Raw genomic sequence first — 22,054 nt, 5'->3', positions numbered from 1 at the left:
GTTAAGTAGCTGCCCGAAATTCAAAATCGAATATGTTGTATGAATTAGTTGGGATAGTACGTGTGGTCAACCCCTCAGCGGTCAACAAAGAAGCAAAGGACCTAGCTACAACGATTGGAAAGCTAGTCATTCAAAATAGAGGTGTAGTGAGAAAGATTCTACCCATGGGAAGTAAACTTTTACCTAAGATAATGCGTAAAGATCAAGAACAACATTTTCAAGGCTACCATTTTTTAATGCTATTTGATTCATCGGCAGCTGTGCAGTCTGAGATCCTAAGAACACTGAAAAATGATCCCAGAGTTATTAGATCATCAATCGTTAGAGTGAATTATGACAAGCAACTGGATGTGGCGTCGTCTTTGGAAAGGTCATCAGGTTATAACTCTATACTGGAAAAGGTAAGTAGGGATTTCATGTAGATTTGGAGAGGTAGAACATAGATGCAAATATTATACTTGTACATAAGGTAATTTGGTCGAAGTAAGATGTTTAATGTAAAGATCAAATGATTATTATAAAACACTGCTGCATAAGCTGTCCAAAGTTTAGTGTAGTTCCAGTAGGCCAGGAAAGTATACTAGTCAATGGTGTGAGCAGGTCTTAAGCTGAAAAAGACGACAATATAGATAACCTGAACGCGATGGAGGAATTACTATCCTTTGTCTATCAACACGCTCGTAAGAGTTGGTGATTTTCTTGATTTTTTTGGGTATGGTATAGCATGGCATTGCATGGGTCGGTCATGTCGTCATATAAGAATCCCTCGGAGGATTAAGCTTTACTCAAATCTAGGTTTGTTGAGTCTTGGCGATGCACCCGCATAGTCGTGCTGGAATTCGGCAAGCGACGTGTTGGAAGTTGCTGACGATCTTGATGTTGAAGTGGGTCCATCGAATATTGAGGGAGTGCGACTTGCTTCATCCATAGAGTTTAATTCAAAATCGAGTTCCAAGTTCGAAAGTGGGACGTTCTCTACATCGTTTGCGTCTGCACGTAGTGGATTCATCTTATCCATATCATATGTTTCCACGGATGCGTAAGACCATCTAGAGAATAGACTAGTATCCACCGGTAGATGAGTGTATTTTGTGTATTGGAAGATGATATAGGAAAGAACCGATCCCGCCACAAGGTCAACAAAATAATGATGTGTCAGATACATTGTGGACCACCATAGCCAACAAACATACCCAATAAAAATAGGTCTTAGCTTTGGGAAACAGTAAGAAAAGAACAAAGCCTCCATGGTAGCACAGCCAGAATGGAGGGAGGGGAATGCGCCAAAAATGACTGACGAGTTTGAGAATCCGCTTGTGTACAGGTTTATGCCCAACAAGTGATCTATCCTTGCCAAACCACCCGGAGAACCATGCATACCGTAGTGTGCAGATTCCAACCCATAAAGAATCTTATACCATGGTGGAGCGGCTGGGAATGCATTCTGAATTATAACACCGAACAAATTCATGTAACCGAATGCAAACGCATATCCTCTCAAAACTGTTGGTGGACCGAAAAGGAACAGGATAGCTGCCACCACAAATGGAGCGCCGAAATGGAACAATCCGTAGGGGATCCACGCAAGAATATCCAAAAAAGTGTTGGTCGACGTGGCAAGGATATCACTGAGATTATCACCATACAAAATAGTTTCTACTGCAGGCAAAACTTTGACTGTAATTTTTGGTCTATGACTTGCAGGAAAATATGATGATGTGAAATATAGGGCTAACCACGTTAAAATCGGTAAAGCATTGAAGAAAAATTGTGAAGTGACTGGAATAATGAATAAAAGCGCCAGGAAACAGTAAAACAGTATCTTGTATGTCCAAGGGGCTGGATTAGCAACGAAAACAAACAAAAACACAGACCCTAGAAACGAATAATGGCAAACATCCTTAACAGTGGGCTTATACCTTTGAAGTTTTGCGAACGTTATTTTGGGATTAAATCTTGTTTCCAGATCTGCTACATGTGAATATGAAGGCTTATCCGAGAGGAAGAATCTCCTCAAAGCATCTGCCATCTTTGAAAATGCAAACCTCTTGTGCAAAGAATAAAATGCAGTACTGGAAACTGTACTTCAACGAACGGAGAACAGATAAATGAAGAATGAAACGCACTGCTTATTGAGTTTGACTAGGGATTGGTCGAAATGAGTTCCGAAGTAGAAGAATAAACTGAAAAAGTGATGAGTATTTCTAACAAGTATTTCTAACGAGTATTTCGTTTCCACTTGTAGTTTGTTTTGACAAAAATGACCAATTTCTCGTTCCGCGGATCTGATTAAACTTCTTACTGCTTACCAAAGTGCTATTAGGTGCTTTCCTCAAGTTCACTGTTTGTTGTTGAGTAAGTAAAAGGAGAAGTGAAGTGAAGAGCAGAGCTTGGTGGACTTTAAGCAGAAAAAACAATCAAAAAGAAACGATGGTCACGATACGATGTCAATCCCGTCCTTCAAGTTAAACACACACACACACACACACACACACACACACACACACACACAAGAATACAGAGGCTCATACGTAAGCGCCACTAGGCAAAGCCTACAGCTCACATCGGCATCTAGTTGTGAACTATCTAACTGTATTTCTCGTCAAAAGGATCATCGATATTAAGGCTTGACGAAGAAACCTCGCTACCCGGCTGGGTCCCCAAAAATTAAGAGAAACAAGTCAAATAGTAGCAAGGGCAACTTTGGCAAGGTCATCGCCTCACTATTAGTAGGAACAGAGCGAGTTTGAACTGGCTAGACGAGGTGTTTAAAGAACCAGTGTAGTATTCAAGTTTAAAGTTATCTGCACAGAAACTCGACTTTTTTTGAGTGAGCGTGAGTGTGTGCTTATTCTGTTAAACCGCTAGTGAGCCTTTTATAGATCATCTTCTGCAATCTATCTTGACGTCTTAAACCAGTACTAGGGACATGTCGATTCGTACGTCCTCGAGATCTACAAAGGGTCAGAATAAGTACCTGCAGAGCATGTTGGAAGAAGAGCCAGAACCTTACTATAAGGGTCAGCAAAACGGTGCTGAAAAGGCTAACGAGGATGATGACAATGAGGATGGGGATGAAGGGATAGTTAGATGTCCAGTTTGTGGAACAAATGATGATAATTATGATGCAGAGAATGATGCGTATGGTGATATGGTACAATGCGATGGCTGCAACTCGTGGCAACATATCAGGTGTATGACGAATGGACAGGATAGTGTAAATTGTTTGTTGGATAAAGACGGCAAATATCATTGTGATCAATGCGATCCCTCACGATATTCACAGCTATCGGAGCACGAGGATCAAGAATTCAAGTTGAATAATGAAGATACCAGGTTCATGGATGACAATTTCGACGATCATAACGACGAAGATGACGATGAACCTGTCGGTGGGAAGAGGCGTCGCAGTCGTCAACAGAGCCGTCGTAGTGTTTCCAACGGTGAGGGAGACCATTCAGTAAAGAGAAAGAAATCGTTGGCGGCATCAGATGATAGAGAAGGCGAGGCAAGATTAAGACAAAATGCACTAAAGATGTTTAATGACCTGTTCAGCAAATACATCATACCGGACACTATTGAAGCAGAAGTATATCAATTACCAAATGATATTGAAGAGAATCAAGATTTGGCCGACAATATGTCCAAGAATTTGGAATCTGAATTGTACGAGGCCTGTCTGGATAAAGAGAATAATCGTCTAGGTAAATTTTACCCAGAGAAGGTCAGAAGTATATTTTCCAATTTGAAGGACAAGAAGAATTTGACATTAAAAACCCATGTCGTGAATGGAAGTCTTCCTTTATCTAAGTTAGCCACGATGAGCGCACAGGAGTTGGCAAACCCAGATTTACAAGCATTTAAAGAAAAAGTCGATTCTCAATCGCTGGATCAATTGATCATCGAACAACCAAACAAGCCGCGTTGGGTCAAGACTCATAAAGGTGAAGAGTTGATCGAAGATGAAAATGAATTTCAAGAAAATGATATGGTTTATGCAAAGCACGTTGTAACCCATCATGAAGAACCAGATATAAATATAAGGAATGTGTCAATACCACCTGGAGATCCATTGGCTACCGCTGATCAACCCGACACAAAACAGGAGCCTGAAAAAGTCGTTCAGAAGGAAGTTCTTCCCGATAATAACGAAGTAAGAGTCTCATACCCAGAAATCGATAATGAATTTCTCGGTAATGTGACATATTTGGGTTCCTCCAAGGAACTTGAAAACAATCCTTACAAGACTGCATTTGGCGATGCTCAACTTTTTGTAGAGGGTCGTCTTTCGAGAGGTAAAGTACTCAGCTACTTGCACGAGACACAATCATCTAGGACGTTGCTGCTTTATGAACTGATACCGAAAGATGACTGGAACATGGAGGAGTATGAATCAGCGGCTAATTTTAAAAAGATGCATAGTTTTTTGATTAATAATGACAAGATCATTGGGATTAAGAATAAACGAAGGTACGAAAAGAACATATACCTGATACCATCGGAAGGTAATGAAAGCTGCTTTGCAATTGAATCTATCTTGGAGAAGAATAATTCAAGAAGTTCACTAAGTGATAATGAGAAAAAATTATATTTATTAGTTCTGGTTAAACCAGAACTATTATCTCAAGCCAGATAATTGAAATTTGTCATACTTAGATTGACACTATGTACTATTTTGTTTGTAATGTTTTGAATCTTTTAAATCTTTGTAAAGAAATTAATTCTTCTATTAATGTTTTCAAATGAAGGAACACTTAAAAGAAAGTTACATATGAGATACATTATTTATATGCCACGGGGTTTCCAAATACCTAAATTTTTTCCATTTAAGCCTTAGCTAGAGCCTTCTTAACGGTGTATCTCTTTTGCTTTCTCAAGACCATAACTTGGAATCTTTCAAAGTCAGACAAAGCAGAACGTCTTTCACGTTGAGCAATCTTCTTAGCCCAGGAAGTAGCGTTCCATTTCTCAGTAACGTTAGCAGAAGTCCACTTCTTGGAGACAGTGGAAGTTCTGGCACCTCTTGGTAGAGTAAAGGTCAATGGAGTCAAGACAACTTGACCCAAGTTGATAGCTTGACGTGGAACACCAGATTGTGGACCGTCGATCAAAACCTTCTTTTGATCGATGATTTCGACAATGGCAGCCAATTTACCAGCTGCTTGGCCCTTAGTGACCAAGACAACACGGCCGACTTCGACTAATCTCCAGTTGGAAGTCTTCACAGTAGAATCGGTGGACATTTCTTGTATTATATTGCACGGTTCTCTTGGACTTTGATGTTAAAGAGTCTTTCAACTACGAATCAATATATGAGGTATACCTTCAACTATCTTGAACAATCAGGTTCCGTGCGCTAGGCGCCTCCAGTTCGGTATAGTTTGGCAAAACCTGGGCCTGCCGTGAAGTTGCGTGGGCTCAGGGAGCCTGCTCTGGAAGGTAAGTGTTCTGCCTGTCTGCCTAACCTGCTCTGCCTAGCTTCCACCGACCTGCCTTGCTCTCTGCCTAGGCTGCTAGCCTAGCCCTCTGTCTGGTGGTGGAACAAAAATAGTGCGCGCGAGCGCCACTACGAGGTGTATGGAGGATATAAAGAAAAATAGCCAGAAGGTGGAAGGGTGTAAGAAATAGTCACACAAAATGGCCGAAACCCTTCGAAATTTTTCACTTCCTAACAAACGCGATGAGCTTTCTTCAAAGACAAGCATTATATTAAAGCAGTAGTTAAGAGTTCTAGGATTTCTTTCCCACTTTGATTTTCGTACTGAAAACTGGTTGAAGAGGGAATGATGCAACTTACAACAAATGGTTATACGTTTAACGCTTAATGATGATATAATTTGCGATCTAGGATAGGACTTCCTGGGACATGCCTAGTTCCATTATAGGGATTCTATGGAATGCGAAAATATTATATAACTGACAAGTGCAATAAGATATGTTGGACTCAGGAGAGTCCGCTATTTGTTATAAGTTGTCTACTTTCCTATAAATTGTAAGACTTTGAAAGGGATTGGAGGTCTTCTGATGATGAAAAGATTTCGCCAAATATTTGATTTTAGTTAAGATGAAACTCAAACGTTATTTAATACACCAAGATCTACTCTGATATTACTGATCTTCAATCCTTTTATTCTTGTTCTGTAGTTCTTGTTCGCCTTAAAGGTCGTGACCTAGCGCGATTCCACCAAAAGAGGGCAATTCAGCAAGTCTATCGAATTATAATGAGATAAAGAGAAATTGAAGGAACCTTGGAAAGACTCCAATGTCCAGTTCAAGATATACTCAGGTAGAGAATAGAGTATGCTACAACATTCTACATTTGCTTTTAGTAGTTTAGTTACTAACTTTGGTAGAATGATCAAAAATTAGAGAGCCTTGCTGGTAAGTTGGCAACTTTCAGGGGTATAAACCAAGAGATTGGTGATGAAGCTGCGGCTGACAGCTCCGTGATGAACCAGATATCGAATTCGTTCGATTCGATGCTTAATAATGTGAGACATTCATCTCAGAGGCTAACAAGATCGATGAATGCTGGTAATAACGTATGGAGAATGGTAGGACTAGCCATGTTGCTATTTTTTATCATTTATACTTTATATAAGCTTTTTTAATGGTCGTCAAATTAGTTACCTTGAGCGGCATCTTTACCAAGCCTGTATGTACCGATGGCTTTACCCCAATTTACCTTTGATCTTGTGATGGGCAATCTTCTTCTTAAGGTCTTGAATTTCTTCTCATTTAATTCGGAGAATGAGACATCCAAAAGATCTTCAAAGTCTTTCTCTATTTCTTGAATGGTCTTCACAACATCTTTAGTCTTTATGATCTCAACCTCCTTGTTGGATCTGAAACTCACGTTACCATCCTCATAGTAGTGCACATGGACATCAATGGTCCCAGTTAGTTCAGTTGAATCAATGTCATAAATATACTCAGACTTCCAATTACCGTTGTAGAAATTTGATGGATTGTTTCTTGTGCTAATTAGTATGATCACGACCTTGTTTGAGTCGGCAATTGGGTATACTGCTAAAGTTACATCTCCAGAGAAATTGGTAGAGGCGTATTTTTGTAAGCTTTCAAGCAAGCTTTGTTGTTCTTCAGTCAATTTGACCGAGTATGGCCCAACATCTAATCCTTTCCTGTTTAGATGATCCACTGAGAACGAGATACCATTTGCTGGGTCGTAAAATTTTGTCCCCTCTTTGTTATATTTTGATAAAAGCACCGAATTACCATCAACATCCACTGCTACTGTGTTCTTCACGTTGTATTGTTCAATTGCGTCGAGTATCGATTCTTTGGCAGATTCTCCAACGATGGCAAGTAAGTCATTGTAAACTTCCAAGATCTCACCGCTAGGGCTATCCGAGACTATCTGTTCAATGATCGAGTCAAAAGCTGTTGAGGACATTTGGGACAAGTTTAACTGATTTGATGGTCAATTCAATCTCAATGCTACTTACTAAAGGGGTTTTATCTAGATCAATGGCTCGCGTACCTGAAAAAAAAAACAGTACTGGACCTTTACGGATAATAGTTATAAGATGCTAAGTCTATGAATATACATATCGAACTTGCGGAGTAGGTTACTTCCACCTTGTTTCTTGACCTTAATTCTACTGCATATATTGGCCCCGATGTTGGTCCTGAGGAGCATATGGAGATTGTTGAGGTTGAACATAATTCGATTGAGCAAATTCAGGTCGTGTTGCGGGCTGCGTTGGCACTCTGCCATAAAACTGGCCTTGCGGCCGTTCTCCTCCGTAAGGTGCCATCGTTGGCCCACGACCAGCCAAAGATGCATACTGTTGCGGCACTGGTGATGTGTATGCATTGGTAGCGCGATCGAGTAACTGATTGTAAGTAGCCTCTGCAGTCGCCAGTACTTGACGTAGTGATGCGAGATCTTCTCTCTTACGGGCATATTTGCCAATAGTCTTTGCCACCTGAGGTCTCAGTGGAGTAATGGAGCCGTACATATCATTGATTGTCGGGTTTTGAGTTAAATCACCATTTCCACAGGCTTTGGAATTTTCTAAAGTGTAATAAAGCTGATCAATGTTAGCCTTTTGAGAAAATAGAGCATCTTCTTTCCTCTTCTCTGCTTCCAACTCTTCAGCGGATGGTTCTTCTATGGGTGTAACGTAGTTCAGTGGAAAGATCCCTACCTTTCCACATAATGTGCCTCTCCACCAATCTCTGTAGACTTGTTCAAGAACAACTATAACATCACCTTTCCTAAAGGACAGTTCATCTGGTTCTTCACTCGAAAGATCGTACATCGCGCGCACTTTTCTGATGACAGCTGGTGCTGACGATTTCGCTTCTCCTTGATTCGAAATAGTTTGTACAGGCTGCTCTGGTTGTATATTGGCTGCTACCACAGGTTGTTGATTTCGTTGCTGCTGCTGCTGCTGCTGTTGTTCGTGTTGTTGTTGCCGTTCATACTCAGCTAATGACAGTTTCAAAGCTTCTTCAAAATCCTGATCTTCCTTCTGCTTAGAATCCGCACTCATCTCCTTCTTGGAAGGCACATTGGGTTGTTCAGTCTCCACAAGATGAGGAGCGACAGAACTGATTCGCGAAAGTAAATCCCCCATACATCGCAATGAAGGGTCATCCTTAAAAGAAAGAGAAAGCTGTTTGACCATTTTCGCCGTTTCACGTTTCACCGTTACGTGAATAGATTTACTTTCTATCAGTGAATACAGCTGCCGAGTAAAATGTTTCGAACTGATAAGCTGCTTCAGACGTGATCCACAATTCTCCGCTAGAGAAACAATCAACGTTAAAGTCCTTAATATCACGTTTGCATCCTTTTGCTCCAACCTCTCCTCTATCACTTCAATAGCCTCCTCGCCCCCATCTTCGGGATCCTCCCTGACCCTATCACACACATCCAAAATATACTGCCAGTTATCTGTGCGCAAATTGCCATCAGTAGCCCTGAGAATCGACCTTGTGATACTCATCTCAACATATCAACAGTTTTAGTAGATTTGTTCAACTAATCTTTACCCCGGTAAGGCTTGGTCAAGCCTTATTATACAGTAGGCACATGGATCATCTCACACGGGAAGCTGTAGTAGGCTAAAGAGGCCGCCAATCTTCAAGAACATTGTGCTTTAATCCCACTTTGATCATCAAGTCTTATTATTCCGCCATTCTCCTGATAGTGTGTTATAACGCTAGATAGTACAGAGTGCAAGTTAGTGCAAGATGGTGCAATCAGTGCAGGAATGTTCATAAACTCACCCTGAGCTGACATTGTGGACAAAAAGGGTAAGAGTACTTTGGGGACATCATGGGAATCTGCTGGCTATGGATGATGGGGTCCCTGCAAGTCAAATCAATACGGCAATGCTAATCTATTTTGCAATTGGATTTTTTTACGTCACTCGCTCTGCATTAGCCGCCGAAGTTGATCACACTCGTGACAGAATCACCCTCGTGACAGAACTGAAGTACCTTGTTCAATCCCATGTATAAGAATGGAACTCGACGTACGATCTAGCAGATTTACGGTGACTTGCCCATCTGTTTATCACTCGCGTGAAGTGCAGGCGCACACCAACACGAAAGACGTTGAGATGACATACAAAACGTGATTGCTGATTCACTGTTCAGTTGCAACTCGTCTTAACGAGATACCTTAAAGATTTGTCCCACGGAAACGCGACAAGAATTTGATGAACAATCGCGATGAATCCAACGGCTGGCGTGCAGCGCGAAATTATTCATTTTTTTTTCTTTCATGCAACAAACTGCATCAGTAAAGGAGTACACCCTTCCCGGGCCCGTCATCTATTACTAGGCCCATGGAAAAAAAACGGCCAGCGCGAGTCAGAGAACTTGCGAGATGGGCCCACCATCTTAATCATCTAAACGACTTATTCCTTTGAAAGAAACTGCCCCCATTATCCGTTGGATTCCACAAGGAGTTGTTGTGGCATTTTAGGATCAGTGTTTTGAAACTCGTAGGAGTGCAGTAATTGACTTTAAGAGCCATAGACTAAAGATTTCAGAGCATAATTAGAGCCAATACCACAGCCATAAATCATGTCTGCACCACCACCTTTGAAACCAATGACGTCAGCGAACCGATTGACAGTCAAGACAAGAAGTAGGCGGACATCATCCGTTGGCAAGATCGACCTTGGTGACACTGTACCCGGTATCGGGACCATGAGTGAAACCAGAGAGTCAAGAGATGATTCCAACAAGCGTATGAAGGCTTTAGCGGAGGCAAAGGAAAATGATATGGCGCTCTTACAAAAATTCTGGCTTACCTATAGAGAATTGAGCTATCGTCATGCCTGGTTGACACCCCTCATGATCATGGCCATTGTTTACACGGCATACTTCACTTCAGGTAACAGGACAGAAAAGAATCCTTTGCATATGTTCGTGGCCGTTTCTTATAGAATTCGTGATACTGACATGTACGGTAAAGGTATCAAGGATCTCTGTTTCGTTTTCTTTTACATGATCTTTTTCACGTTCCTGCGTGAATTCCTCATGGAATGTGTCATTCGTCCAATAACCATTGCGCTTGGCGTCACCTCTCACCATAAAGTCAAGAGAATGATGGAACAGGTCTATGCAATTATCTATTATGGGTTTTCAGGTCCCGCAGGACTTTACATCATGTATCATTCGGATTTGTGGCTTTTCAAGACCGCTCCGATGTACAGAACTTATCCAGATCTATTAAATCATTACCACTTCAAAGTCTTTTATTTGGCGCAGGCAGCGTTTTGGGCTCAACAGGCTTGTGTTCTCGTTCTGCAACTGGAGAAACCAAGAAAAGATTACAAAGAACTAGTTTTTCATCACATCATTACTTTGTTATTGATTTGGTCCTCTTACGTTTTCCATTTCACAAAAATTGGTTTAGAAATCTATATTACCATGGACGTTTCTGATTTCTTTTTGTCTTTGTCAAAGACTTGCAACTATTTGGATTCTGCTTTAACAGCGCCGGTCTTCATGACTTTTGTTGCTAGTTGGGTTTATTTGCGTCACTACGTCAACCTTAGAATCCTTTGGTCAGTTCTGACTGAGTTCCGTACTGAAGGCAATTATGTTTTAAATTTTGCCACACAGCAATACAAATGTTGGATTTCGCTGCCAATCGTTTTTGTCTTGATCGCAGCTCTGCAATTGGTTAATCTATATTGGCTTGGATGCATCGGAAGGATTCTATACAGATTACTATGGAAAGGAATTCAGAAGGATGAAAGAAGTGATAGTGAATCGGATGATGAAGAAGAAGTTGACAACGAGCAAAAGAACAGCAAACCAATCACTGAGACTGACAACATCAACATACAAGATATACCAAGGGATGTAAAGCACGAGAAGGCACACTGATAAGTTTCAAGGCCACCTATACAGTATATTGTTAGTGATTGTAAGCATTAGTAAAGAATAAACGTAGCATCAATTGGTATGATCCCGAATTCTATATTCACGTATGTACAAGGATTGAAACTTAATTCGAACATTATCAAATTTTAATTATCATTAACTCACTCATTTTATTTGTGCAACCTTTTGCAATCTGTTTTGTAAGCCTCTTTCACCTGCTTTGGCCAGTACCCCAAGAAGTAGATTGACCGACCGTGGCGAATCGTCATTTCCTGGGATTGGATATGTGACAATGGATGGTTCTGAATCCGTGTCTATAATACCAATGGTGGGTATTCTAACTTGCATTGCCTCGTTCAAGGCATTCCTGTTCTCGGTTGGATTTAATATGACTAGTAAGTCGGGTTTGACAATAGCTGCTATTTCATCTGTTGTTAGAACTCTACCGGTGGGCTTATCGGCAAAATCAACTTCGTGTCTTTCCCAAACACCTGAAATCTCCGTGGAGTTTGTTAAAGTACCTGGGATCCACCTTGTACAGATATAGAACCCATGTGTCTTTTTTGCAGCTTCTTCTAGAGCTCGTTTTTGTCCCTCTCTGGTCCCAAGGAAAAGTATGATACCACCTCTCTCAGCAACGCCCTCTACAACCTTTGCCGCTCTCTTTAAGTAAGCCAACGTCTTGTTTAAATCAATAATGTGAATCCCACGATATTCACCGTAAATAAAAGGCTGAGTGGTAGATCTCCATAGAGAAGTCGACTGCCCCAGATGAACACCAGCAGCAAGTAACTTATTTATCGAAACCTTCTCAGCCGATGGTGGTGATTGTACATCCTTATGAGGAAAGTAAACCTTTTCGATATTAGCTCCCAGTTTGGCGGTATGCTGTGCATGTTTCATCTGACGCAAGAAGAGTTCTTGTGAAGTATATGGTTTATCCCTAGCAGAAGGAACCAAATACGGGTACCTCTTATTCTGTGCCGCGGCCGCTTGGAAGGACCTTTGAGCTTCACCTTCAGAATTTTCCTCAGTATTTATCAGTCTATTCAGTTGAGAGTATTTTCTCAAGAAATCTGTCAATTCTTCATCCAACTGCTTTTCCCTTTCAGTCAGCGTTCCATTTACGTCGACACCCAACTTGTCAATTTCATCCAATGGAGTCTCGGAAAGAGCCTTTAATTGTTCCACAATCTGATCGTTGAATTGTCTTTGACGCAATGAGAGTACTTCATCTCCAATTGGTTTTTCGGCTTCTGGCTGTTTCTCAATAGTTTTCGATACCAAAGGTCCATTTGTAGCCGTCGATTGAGAACGTGTCAAAAACCTCGTAAACGTACGTGCTGAGAGCAGCCTCCTGGATGGAATAACAACACTCATCAGACTAGCTAGACCTAATTGGCCGATGATTTAAACAGTTGACAATATTCCGATGCTAAAATTTTTCAGCTTAAAGGAAGCGAATCTTAAAAACAAAGCGGGTAATGTGAGATAGTAAACTTCTGATTAGTTAGTAAGGCCTTGACCCAGGACATTTGCCTTGATGGTGGGCTGATGAGTATCGATCAGCAGATATCACAATTGCTGTCCCAAGAAAGATGCGGTGAGTCGCGTAAGCAGACTTTGATCTTTGTGATGGGTGAAAATGCTCGTACTCACATCGAGAAGGGTTTGTCGAGCGAACCGGGGAAGCTTTCATCAGTTATGGCGGTTTCAAGGAGCCGTCAGGATATAGATGTTTTGTTTTTGAGTCGATTACAATATCTTTTCATGTACTTGATGAAATTCGAAGCTGTAGAAACAGCGAATGGAATCAAGTACAATCATTTTGTGATTTATGGCCTAGATGATGGGATCATGTCGATGGAACGTCCTATGCAATTGCGATTGGCAAATTTGATATGTAATGCGGCATTCAGGATCAAGAGAAAACACGACTTGTTAGACGTAATCATGATTCCATGGGATGAACAGAGTGCCACAGCCAAGGAATTAGCCAAAGTTGAGGAGTACTGGAGACACATTTGCTAATGCATAGTATATATATTTTAAATTCTATATGGTACAGAAAAATCTCGATCCGCGAGATCAGATCAGGCTTGGTCCATGTTGATACCAACCTTCTTCACATCAGAAGATTCCTTGTCGTAATATGCTGCAACCTTGACTTTGAACTGCGCATCGGCAATACCAAACTGCTTCAAAATCAATGCTTTACGAACGTCCAATTTTTCGCCTTCTTCACAAACGGTGTATGGAGATTCGATAGTAATCTTTCCCGCTTTGATCTTTGTTGGTATCTGGAATTTGTTTCTCAACGTAGGTTCCAAGGAGTGCACCATAGGAACGTCTTCCTCAGTTGGAATTTGACCACCACGAGAATAGATAATACCAGCTGGAATTGTAAATGTTAGAGGAGCTCTCGAGTTAGGTCTTGAATAATCGGATCTCGTGTAAGATTGAAAGTATTCCTTCACGACATTAACATCCTCATCGGTGAACAGCAGACCGGTTACACCACCACAGTGTCTGGTCAACTTGTGCAAATTCTCACTGTACTCGTCCTCACGGTTCAAACCAAGCGCCTTCTCCAACACTTTACGTTTCCCCAGTATCAATTTGGATCCTGCCCATCCAGTTCTAATCTCTTGCAAAACAGGAGTTCTCACATCATCCAAATGAAGCACCCAAACGTACCTATATGTATCCAATGCTTCTCTCACTTCATCAAAAATCCTTTCCTTGTTCTCTCTACCCTTCTTCTCAGTATTCGCTAGTGTCACTAGCTTGGAACGCTTTGATCTAGGCATTTTAATGGCAATTGAACCTCGAAAAGACTACAATCAAACTCCTAGGCTTTCGACTTTCTTCACTTCTAGACTGCGATGAGGTGAAATTTCACCGAGATGAGCTTGAAAATTTTCCAACTAGGCTAAGAAGAGAAAACCTTCGTTACCCTGTAAAAATATCACCTAATAGCATTAGGAAGAAACCTCAAAGGAAGCTCCATTTGAAGCATTTGAGTGGTTATTGTGAGCCTTTTGTACTATTGGAGTGGTACTGGTGAGCGGTTGGCTAGACAGCTTTAGCTTTGGCTAGCAAGAAATGGAAGGAACACAGGATCATGATGATCGCCACAGCGATAACAGTGACTATATGATGGAGGATCATAGCCCCGACGAGAACCAATACGGTAGTTCAGATGATGATTATGAGCGTTCAAGCAGTCGGTACTATGACGAGGAAGGAGATGGAGAGGATGAAGATGAGGTTGAGGAAGATGCGTACATTGATGATGATGACGATGACGATAATGATGTGGAAGAGTTCGTTGGGGGCACTGGGAGATCGGAGAGGTCATATACGGCGCATGGAATTTTAGGAAGCTTGGCCCAGAGTTTGAATGAAAATGCTGGGGAAGGTGGTGATCGTACGCGTGCAAGGCAGGGACTTATGAACCTGTCGGAAGTGTTTCCTGAGATATTGTCGATCCTTAATGATGGAGGACATGGGATAGGAGGTGGTCGTGGTGGTAGAAGTGAGAGGATTTACCGCTTAGTCAATAACGTTTCCAATGCAACGGAAGATCCTTATATGGCCATGGAGAGTCTTAGAGAGCTGTCAGAGCATTTACTTATGATGGATCAGGTTATCATAGAGAGGATGCTACCGATTGAAAAATTGCTTGCTAGCATCGTGGAATTGCTTTCAAACCCACTTCTTAAGGGTGAATTGGAATTGCAACTGCTCTCATGCCGTTGTCTATACAACCTCTTTGAGGCCAACCCAGAGAGTATATCTGTTGCCGTTGATCATAATATCATAACTGCTTTGCAAGATATACTTCAAGAAATCAGCTACATAGATTTGGCTGAGCAAGTTCTCGAAACTCTTGAACTTATCTCTAGAGTCAACGCTAGGGATATCTTGAGGTCAGGAGGTCTGTCGACATCTTTGCAATACTTGGACTTCTTCACTATCCATGCTCAGAGAAAAGCGGTCGGGATCGTTTCCAATGCATGTAGTCGAGTGCAATTGGAAGACTTCAACATTATCAAGGAACTGTCCGTCATTTTGAAGCCGGTCTTCATCAATGCTGAGGACCAAATTATGTTATCCAAACTCGTAAACGCTCTATACGGGATATGTGGAGCGTTCAGGCATGACTACATGTTGGAGACTTTATTCACCATTGATATAGTAATGCGCATTTCTCAACTAATTGCTAGTTCGGAGACTCAGCTAGATATGAAATTAAAATGTCTCGAAATTATTTCTGTTTTGGTTAACGTAAGTGGCCATATTTCTAAGGAATTCATCGAAACAGGCAAAGTGGCAAACATGCTATCTGATTCCTTTAGTTGTTACTGTAAGTCCCCAGATGCTGCATTGCACGAAACTTTGATGTTTGTACCGAAACCTCTATTGCATTCTGTAGCTCGCACTATAGCGTTGCTATTCCCAGCCGAATATGAGCAGATCCTTTCCATTGACATACCAAAAGATGCGGCCCTCAAATATGATGACGAAAAACTAGACAAGCTACTAAAAGAACTAACACCTCTCATGGTGGAAATCTACATGAACGCAGTAGATTTTGAAGTCCGTAGGTATGTTTTGATCGCTTTGGCCAGAATATCTACTTGTTTGACAAAATCCACAATCAAGAGTGTCGACTCTAGCATTATTAGATTGGTCGGTTCTACTTTGGCCCAGAATGAGTCGATTATTGATAAAGAACAAGGTCAAGCGTGGGTCGCTAGTGGTTTAGTTGTCGGAGTTCTTTCTTTGATCGATATACTTACAATGAGGTTCGCTCCTGATGTTTTGCCTCAATTGAAACGAGAAGGTATCTTCAGTTTGCTCCAGACACTAAATTCAACTTTACAAAGAATTAAGGACGAAGATGGCGAGACTTTTGACGCCGAAAGTCTCGATAAAAGTGATGATTTAATTTCAAGTGGAGATCCCGAGAGCAACGACGAGGAAGGTGATGAGGAAACCGAACTTCAGTTTGGTTTGATGGACATACCAGACCAGGTCGAACCCAAGAAGATAAAATTTAATGTTTTGAGAAGGTTACCCTTTAAGTACACCTGCAATAAGATGTCGGAATTGAGTAAGGATCTTTTGGCTATGTTAGAAGAGAACGAAGAAACCGTGATCGAAGAACTGCGTGATATTGAAGAGCTTGTAAAGTTCCTCGACGCCGTCGATATCAAGAACTTTTCAGCCGATAGCTGGTTGCAATTATGGACATCAGTGAAATCTTGTACTTTCAATGGAGCTTTTGAGATTTCCAGCTTTGAGTTTGTATCCACCGGCCTTGCAGCTGCTCTTTGCCGACTAGTCGAAAAGTGCGGGCTAATGAATATTGTGGCTAAAAGAACTTTTAACGAGGTTTTCGGGCCTAAGATTGTTGATTTAATTGGCATCCTACAAACGGCACTTACAAGACTTGAGTCTTTCAGAATAGTGGAATGTGGTCTGCCAGGTGATGAAGGAAGAGTTGCTTCATTAGGTAAACAGGTCAAAATCAAACTAGTTTACAACGGTGACCCACGAAAAGATAACATTTCTGAACAATTGACAACGATAACATTATCAATACATTGTATCTCTTCATTCAATGCGCTGAACGAATTTTTAAGACATAGGATAGCGCAGACGAGATTTTTGCATTCACTGTTCCCTGGGTTAAGTACTCCAGCTGGAAATGAGACCGATGGACAGAGTATAGACGAAGTGAAAAACTGGGCTTTCGAATTTTCAAGTGAGGATGAGGTCTTTAAGCTCAGCGACACAATTTTCGAAGCCATGTATACGGCATTCAAGAATAGTGGGAAGCCATTGAGCGAGGTTTGGCATACACCTCAGGTCATCAACTTTAAGCGTATCGATGCACATGAATCTGGGGAGACCAAAGGTTTTTCCAGCATATATAACCACGATCAAGAATTTGAGGGAAAATGTTTGAAACCTGCTGGTGATATTTTGATTCTTTTGAAGTTCATGAAAGTAAACCAATTACCGGATGATTTATTCATCAATCCTAAACTTAGCGCTAAGCTATCGAGACAACTGGAAGAGCCTTTAGTTGTTGCCAGTGGGGTCTTGCCAAATTGGTCTCTGCAATTAACGAAAGATTACTTCTTTCTGTTTCCGCTGGAGACAAGACTATTTTTTTTACAGTGTACCTCTTTTGGTTATGGTAGGCTTGTGCAGCTTTGGAAAAACAAAGTAGGTAGCACTAAGGAGTCCAACACTGACGATCCACTGCAGCACTTGGGCAGAATCACAAGACATAAGTTGCGCGTATCGAGAGAGACACTGTTTTTGAGTGGATTGAAGATTCTAGATAAATATGGATCCACAGCTAGTGTTCTAGAAATTGAGTATCAAGGAGAGGTAGGAACTGGTTTAGGCCCAACTTTGGAATTCTATGCTTGTATATCTCGAGAGTTCACGAGGAGAAACTTGAACATGTGGCGCTGTGAGAACTTCAAGAGCTCTGCTGACGTTGAAGTACCCGATTACGTCGAAACTTCATTGTTTCCTACGCCTCTGGATCCTTCAAAGGACAATAAGAGAGTCATTGAATTGTTCCGATACCTGGGTATTTTCGTCGCGAGATCTATGCTCGATAACAGGATTCTTGATTTCTATTTCAGCAGGGTATTCTTTCAACTGACGCATAGAAGATACAGGACCAAGGGCAAAGACATTCTGGTTGAAGACATAGAGGGCGGACTCGAGCTATTAGCACTAGTGGATGAGCACTTGGCAAGCTCTTTATGTTACTTGTATGAAAACAGGGAAAAGGCCTCTGAACTGGAGCAAATGACATTGACATTCACTTTACCTGGCCTCGAACTTGATTTAATAGAAAATGGGAAAGACATCAACGTAACATCAAAGAACGTTGAAGAGTACATCAAGTTAGTTCTAAACTACACATTGGATGTCGGAATCAGGCAACAGTTGGATAGCTTCATCGAGGGTTTCTCCGTTGTCTTCCCATATTCGTCCCTTTTAATCCTGACTCCCGAAGAACTCGTGGAGATGCATGGAAGAGTCGAAGAAGATTGGTCTTCTTCCACATTGTATGCATCGATCAATGCAGATCATGGGTACTCAATGGGTTCTAACTCAATTCACGAGTTGGTTTCCATCATGTCTTCTTTCGAAAGGCAGGACAGAAGGCTATTCTTACAGTTTTTGACTGGATCCCCCAAGTTACCAATTGGTGGATTCAAAAGCTTAAAGCCTAGGCTCACAGTTGTCCTTAAACATCCTGAGGACGGACTGGGTCCGGATGCATATCTGCCCAGTGTCATGACTTGTGCAAACTACTTCAAGTTACCCAAGTATAGCAGTGGAGAAATGATGCGTTCAAGAATAGTGCAGGCGATGAATGAAGGTTCGCAGGCTTTTCTCCTCTCTTAGGCAGTCTCTGTACGCTCATGAAACTAAGGCCCAGTTATATATATATGTATGACACTTACGCTATAAATGAACACTGAAGCAATGAGGCTCATTCAGAAAAACAACAGTAACAAGCTGTTGCCAAACTCTTCAGTACTCATCTTGTAGATTTCGCTTTGAACAATAAACTTTAATTCTCGAACTTCAAATTCTTGATGAGTTTGTCGATCAAATTCGCGGGAGGAAATTTGTCAATGCGAGACAACAATACGATTCGTCGCTCTTCAATTTCGAGCTCTGAAATTGAAACATTCTAGGGAGACCCATTGGTTGATAGAAGAGATTGAACCGTATTTTGGTGAGTATCAAGAGTTAGGAAGTACCACGAGTTGAGTTTTCCAATCATTCGCACGAGTCGAAGCGTGAAAGCCCTCATTTAAAAGGTACTGTTTCGATAGATCCCAGTTTTCCTAGCTGCAAACACATTTGGATCGACAAGAAACGCAGATGGCTGAAGAATTGGCCTCAAGGATGTCACAATCACGGGATGAGGGAGACGACACTGGACAAGTGACTGGTGGTGACCATGAGAAAATATACCAAACGGTTGAACAACCATCACTGAGCCCGATAATTAACCAGGATGATCTGTCAAATAACTTTGACTTACCAAGGGCTGCCGGTACGTTAAATGTCAACGCCTATCATGAGGAAAGTGAGACGGACTCAAAGGCTATTGGTGGTTATAGATCAATGGATCCGAAGGCCCAATCTAACGATGACAACGAGTTGACCAATTCTGCTACATTAGATGATCCAATACAATTCACGAGAGTCTCTTCCTCATCCGCTATAAGTGGTGCATCTTCTTTTGAATACGATGGAAATAACCAAGAGGACGATATACTCAGAGGAGATGGTAAGGTGCAAATAGGAGGTAAGGGTATTAATAAAGAACGAGGTGAAGTAGACTCGAAGAATCATTACAATAATATATCAACTGGCAGAACACAGGGCAATGATGGCTCCACGGTTGGTGACAAGACCAATTCCACAATCCGTGGCTCTGGTGCCGAACAGCAAGTCAATGGTACTCCCAATGATACCTTCACGGCTAGCGAAAGCCTTTTCGACACTTCTTCAGGAAATCTGAGCAGCGTGTCAAAGACTATCTTGCCGTCGATGTTTGCTACAGAACCAAGGCAACAATCGCATACTCCAGTGAGCACACCCGTGATTCCTCAAGAGCCATCATCCTCGGTATCCGAGCAATCGACAGCTAGCAAAGGAATGAATTCACCGTTCAGACCATTCACGAACAAAGCGGGAGCCACAAGTAGTCCGAAAATTACTCATGTCTCAACGCCCTCCCCATCTTCCACTGCTGGCAAGAGTGATTCAAGTAAGAGGAAGAGTAGCGGCAGTAGTCGAATGAAGGGTGTGTTTACATCATTTGTTCAAAATATCAAGAGAAACTCTCAAAGTGAAAGAAGTAGATCGGGAAGTAGTGTCAAGATATCGACACCTTACAACGCTAAACATGTCCATCATGTTGGCGTGGATGCCAAGACTGGGGAGTACACTGGTCTACCTGAGGAATGGGAAAGAATGCTCACATCGAGTGGTATCTCTAAAAAAGAGCAGCAACAGAATATGCAAGCCGTGGTGGATATTGTCAAGTTCTATCAAGACGTTGCCGAATCAAGTGGTGAAGATAAAGTTTTCAAAACCTTTAATGTGAATGGCTCAAACATCCACAACATCAGCACACCTTCACTCAGAACACCGTCAAATTCTTCTGTAAGTAGGTTCGAGGGAAAAGATGGTTCTTCAACACCAGAGCTTGTAAGACAAACTCCAAAATTCCAACAGCCATTTAGCACGACATCCCATGGCGACAACACAAAAAACTCGCCTGCTGCAATTGGAGCTCTAGAGACACAAAACGCGACTTCCAACGGTAAGTTTATACCCAGCAGACCGGCCCCCAAACCCCCCGGGCAGTCAGCTCCAAATAATATAATATCACCTTTAGCTGCTTCTGGGAAGCCTTCCACGCCGCCAATCCAAAAAAGCTCCAGTCTAGTGTCATTACCGTCACGTAAGGGTACCATCAAAAAGGATGAACAGCCTCTACCTCCACTTCCACCAGTAGAGGTTGACAAAATCGATACCAAGACTGAGAATAAAGATGAAAAGTCAATGCCTCAGGTTCCAAAGTCAAGTGGCACCCAGACGGCACCATCTAGAGAGGCCTCGAAGAAAGCGCATGCAGCTCTTGCGGAGAAAAAGGCTGAAGAGAGGGAGAGACGGACCAAACAGCTTTATGCCAAGCTTGCAGAGATATGCACCGATGGCGACCCCAGCAAGATGTATCTGAACTTGACAAAAATCGGGCAAGGTGCGTCAGGCGGTGTCTATACAGCATATGAGGTAGGGACGAATGCTTCCGTTGCGATAAAGCAAATGAATCTTGAAAAGCAGCCCAAGAAAGAGTTGATTATAAACGAAATTCTCGTAATGAAAGGCAGCAAGCACCAGAACATTGTGAATTTCATCGACTCGTATGTGCTGAAAGGAGACCTCTGGGTTGTCATGGAGTACATGGAGGGTGGCTCTTTGACAGATGTTGTAACCCATTGCATCCTCACTGAGGCACAGATCGGTGCAGTCTGTAGAGAAACTCTAAGAGGTTTACAATTTCTTCATTCGAAAGGTGTTATTCATCGTGATATTAAGTCTGACAACATATTATTATCCATGAACGGCGAGATCAAGCTTACGGATTTTGGTTTCTGTGCACAAATCAACGAGATTAATTTAAAAAGGACAACAATGGTGGGTACTCCATATTGGATGGCCCCAGAGGTTGTTTCCAGGAAGGAGTATGGCCCAAAGGTAGATATTTGGTCCTTGGGTATAATGATTATCGAGATGATTGAGGGAGAACCGCCTTATTTGAATGAGACACCTCTGAGGGCGCTCTACCTTATTGCCACAAATGGTACACCTAAACTGAAAGAACCTGAAGTCTTGAGCCCTGAACTCAAGAGCTTTTTGGCCTGGTGTCTAAACGTGAATCCTGATACAAGAGCTAGCGCTACCGAGCTCTTAAGAGATGTTTTCATCACACAGTGCGCTGATGAGAATGAATCTTTAGCTCCATTAGTGAAACTTGCGCGTATGAAGAAAATAGCCGAAAAGATGGACAGCGGTGATGAAGAAAGTGGTGGCAATGGCTCAAGAGAGGATTAAT

At 41.8% G+C, this 22,054-nt stretch overlaps 13 protein-coding genes across 13 annotated transcripts; 7 read left to right on the top strand and 6 right to left on the bottom strand.

The window, feature by feature from the left end:
• Positions 1-32: 32 nt before the first annotated feature.
• Positions 33-422, top strand: MRP17 (mitochondrial 37S ribosomal protein bS6m; the record flags this gene model as incomplete). Its single annotated transcript, XM_003678779.1, has 1 exon — positions 33-422. The coding sequence occupies one exon, from the start codon at positions 33-35 to the stop codon at positions 420-422; it is 390 nt and encodes a 129-aa protein (XP_003678827.1).
• A 359-nt stretch (positions 423-781) lies between these two features.
• On the bottom strand, positions 782-2,029 carry AUR1 (inositol phosphorylceramide synthase; the record flags this gene model as incomplete). Its single annotated transcript, XM_003678778.1, has 1 exon — positions 782-2,029. One exon carries the CDS (start codon positions 2,027-2,029, stop codon positions 782-784), a length of 1,248 nt encoding a protein of 415 aa, XP_003678826.1.
• A 900-nt stretch (positions 2,030-2,929) lies between these two features.
• BYE1 (Bye1p) lies at positions 2,930-4,636 on the top strand (the record flags this gene model as incomplete). The annotated part of the gene is made up of 1 exon (XM_003678777.1): positions 2,930-4,636. One exon carries the CDS (start codon positions 2,930-2,932, stop codon positions 4,634-4,636), a length of 1,707 nt encoding a protein of 568 aa, XP_003678825.1.
• A 190-nt stretch (positions 4,637-4,826) lies between these two features.
• RPL14A (60S ribosomal protein eL14) lies at positions 4,827-5,243 on the bottom strand (the record flags this gene model as incomplete). The annotated part of the gene is made up of 1 exon (XM_003678776.1): positions 4,827-5,243. One exon carries the CDS (start codon positions 5,241-5,243, stop codon positions 4,827-4,829), a length of 417 nt encoding a protein of 138 aa, XP_003678824.1.
• A 1,019-nt stretch (positions 5,244-6,262) lies between these two features.
• On the top strand, positions 6,263-6,611 carry SFT1 (Sft1p; the record flags this gene model as incomplete). Its single annotated transcript, XM_003678775.1, has 2 exons — positions 6,263-6,298; positions 6,354-6,611. 2 exons carry the CDS (start codon positions 6,263-6,265, stop codon positions 6,609-6,611), a joined length of 294 nt encoding a protein of 97 aa, XP_003678823.1.
• An 11-nt stretch (positions 6,612-6,622) lies between these two features.
• Positions 6,623-7,414, bottom strand: CAP1 (Cap1p; the record flags this gene model as incomplete). The annotated part of the gene is made up of 1 exon (XM_003678774.1): positions 6,623-7,414. The coding sequence occupies one exon, from the start codon at positions 7,412-7,414 to the stop codon at positions 6,623-6,625; it is 792 nt and encodes a 263-aa protein (XP_003678822.1).
• Positions 7,415-7,619: 205 nt separating this feature from the next.
• HSE1 (ESCRT-0 subunit protein HSE1) lies at positions 7,620-8,975 on the bottom strand (the record flags this gene model as incomplete). The annotated part of the gene is made up of 1 exon (XM_003678773.1): positions 7,620-8,975. One exon carries the CDS (start codon positions 8,973-8,975, stop codon positions 7,620-7,622), a length of 1,356 nt encoding a protein of 451 aa, XP_003678821.1.
• A 1,087-nt stretch (positions 8,976-10,062) lies between these two features.
• TDEL0A02770 (TLC domain-containing protein) lies at positions 10,063-11,376 on the top strand (the record flags this gene model as incomplete). The annotated part of the gene is made up of 1 exon (XM_003678772.1): positions 10,063-11,376. One exon carries the CDS (start codon positions 10,063-10,065, stop codon positions 11,374-11,376), a length of 1,314 nt encoding a protein of 437 aa, XP_003678820.1.
• Positions 11,377-11,538: 162 nt separating this feature from the next.
• Positions 11,539-12,753, bottom strand: MRP4 (mitochondrial 37S ribosomal protein uS2m; the record flags this gene model as incomplete). The annotated part of the gene is made up of 1 exon (XM_003678771.1): positions 11,539-12,753. The coding sequence occupies one exon, from the start codon at positions 12,751-12,753 to the stop codon at positions 11,539-11,541; it is 1,215 nt and encodes a 404-aa protein (XP_003678819.1).
• A 174-nt stretch (positions 12,754-12,927) lies between these two features.
• SHU1 (Shu1p) lies at positions 12,928-13,404 on the top strand (the record flags this gene model as incomplete). Its single annotated transcript, XM_003678770.1, has 1 exon — positions 12,928-13,404. The coding sequence occupies one exon, from the start codon at positions 12,928-12,930 to the stop codon at positions 13,402-13,404; it is 477 nt and encodes a 158-aa protein (XP_003678818.1).
• Positions 13,405-13,466: 62 nt separating this feature from the next.
• Positions 13,467-14,183, bottom strand: MRT4 (mRNA turnover protein MRT4; the record flags this gene model as incomplete). Its single annotated transcript, XM_003678769.1, has 1 exon — positions 13,467-14,183. One exon carries the CDS (start codon positions 14,181-14,183, stop codon positions 13,467-13,469), a length of 717 nt encoding a protein of 238 aa, XP_003678817.1.
• A 295-nt stretch (positions 14,184-14,478) lies between these two features.
• On the top strand, positions 14,479-18,819 carry UFD4 (putative ubiquitin-protein ligase UFD4; the record flags this gene model as incomplete). The annotated part of the gene is made up of 1 exon (XM_003678768.1): positions 14,479-18,819. The coding sequence occupies one exon, from the start codon at positions 14,479-14,481 to the stop codon at positions 18,817-18,819; it is 4,341 nt and encodes a 1,446-aa protein (XP_003678816.1).
• Positions 18,820-19,305: 486 nt separating this feature from the next.
• Positions 19,306-22,053, top strand: STE20 (mitogen-activated protein kinase kinase kinase kinase STE20; the record flags this gene model as incomplete). The annotated part of the gene is made up of 1 exon (XM_003678767.1): positions 19,306-22,053. The coding sequence occupies one exon, from the start codon at positions 19,306-19,308 to the stop codon at positions 22,051-22,053; it is 2,748 nt and encodes a 915-aa protein (XP_003678815.1).
• Between the last annotated feature and the right edge of the window lies 1 nt (position 22,054).

This window comes from Torulaspora delbrueckii, chromosome 1, assembly GCF_000243375.1.
Source record: "Torulaspora delbrueckii CBS 1146 chromosome 1, complete genome".
Classification (NCBI taxonomy): Eukaryota; Fungi; Ascomycota; class Saccharomycetes; order Saccharomycetales; family Saccharomycetaceae; genus Torulaspora; species Torulaspora delbrueckii.
This window is presented reverse-complemented; position numbering and strand designations above follow the sequence as displayed.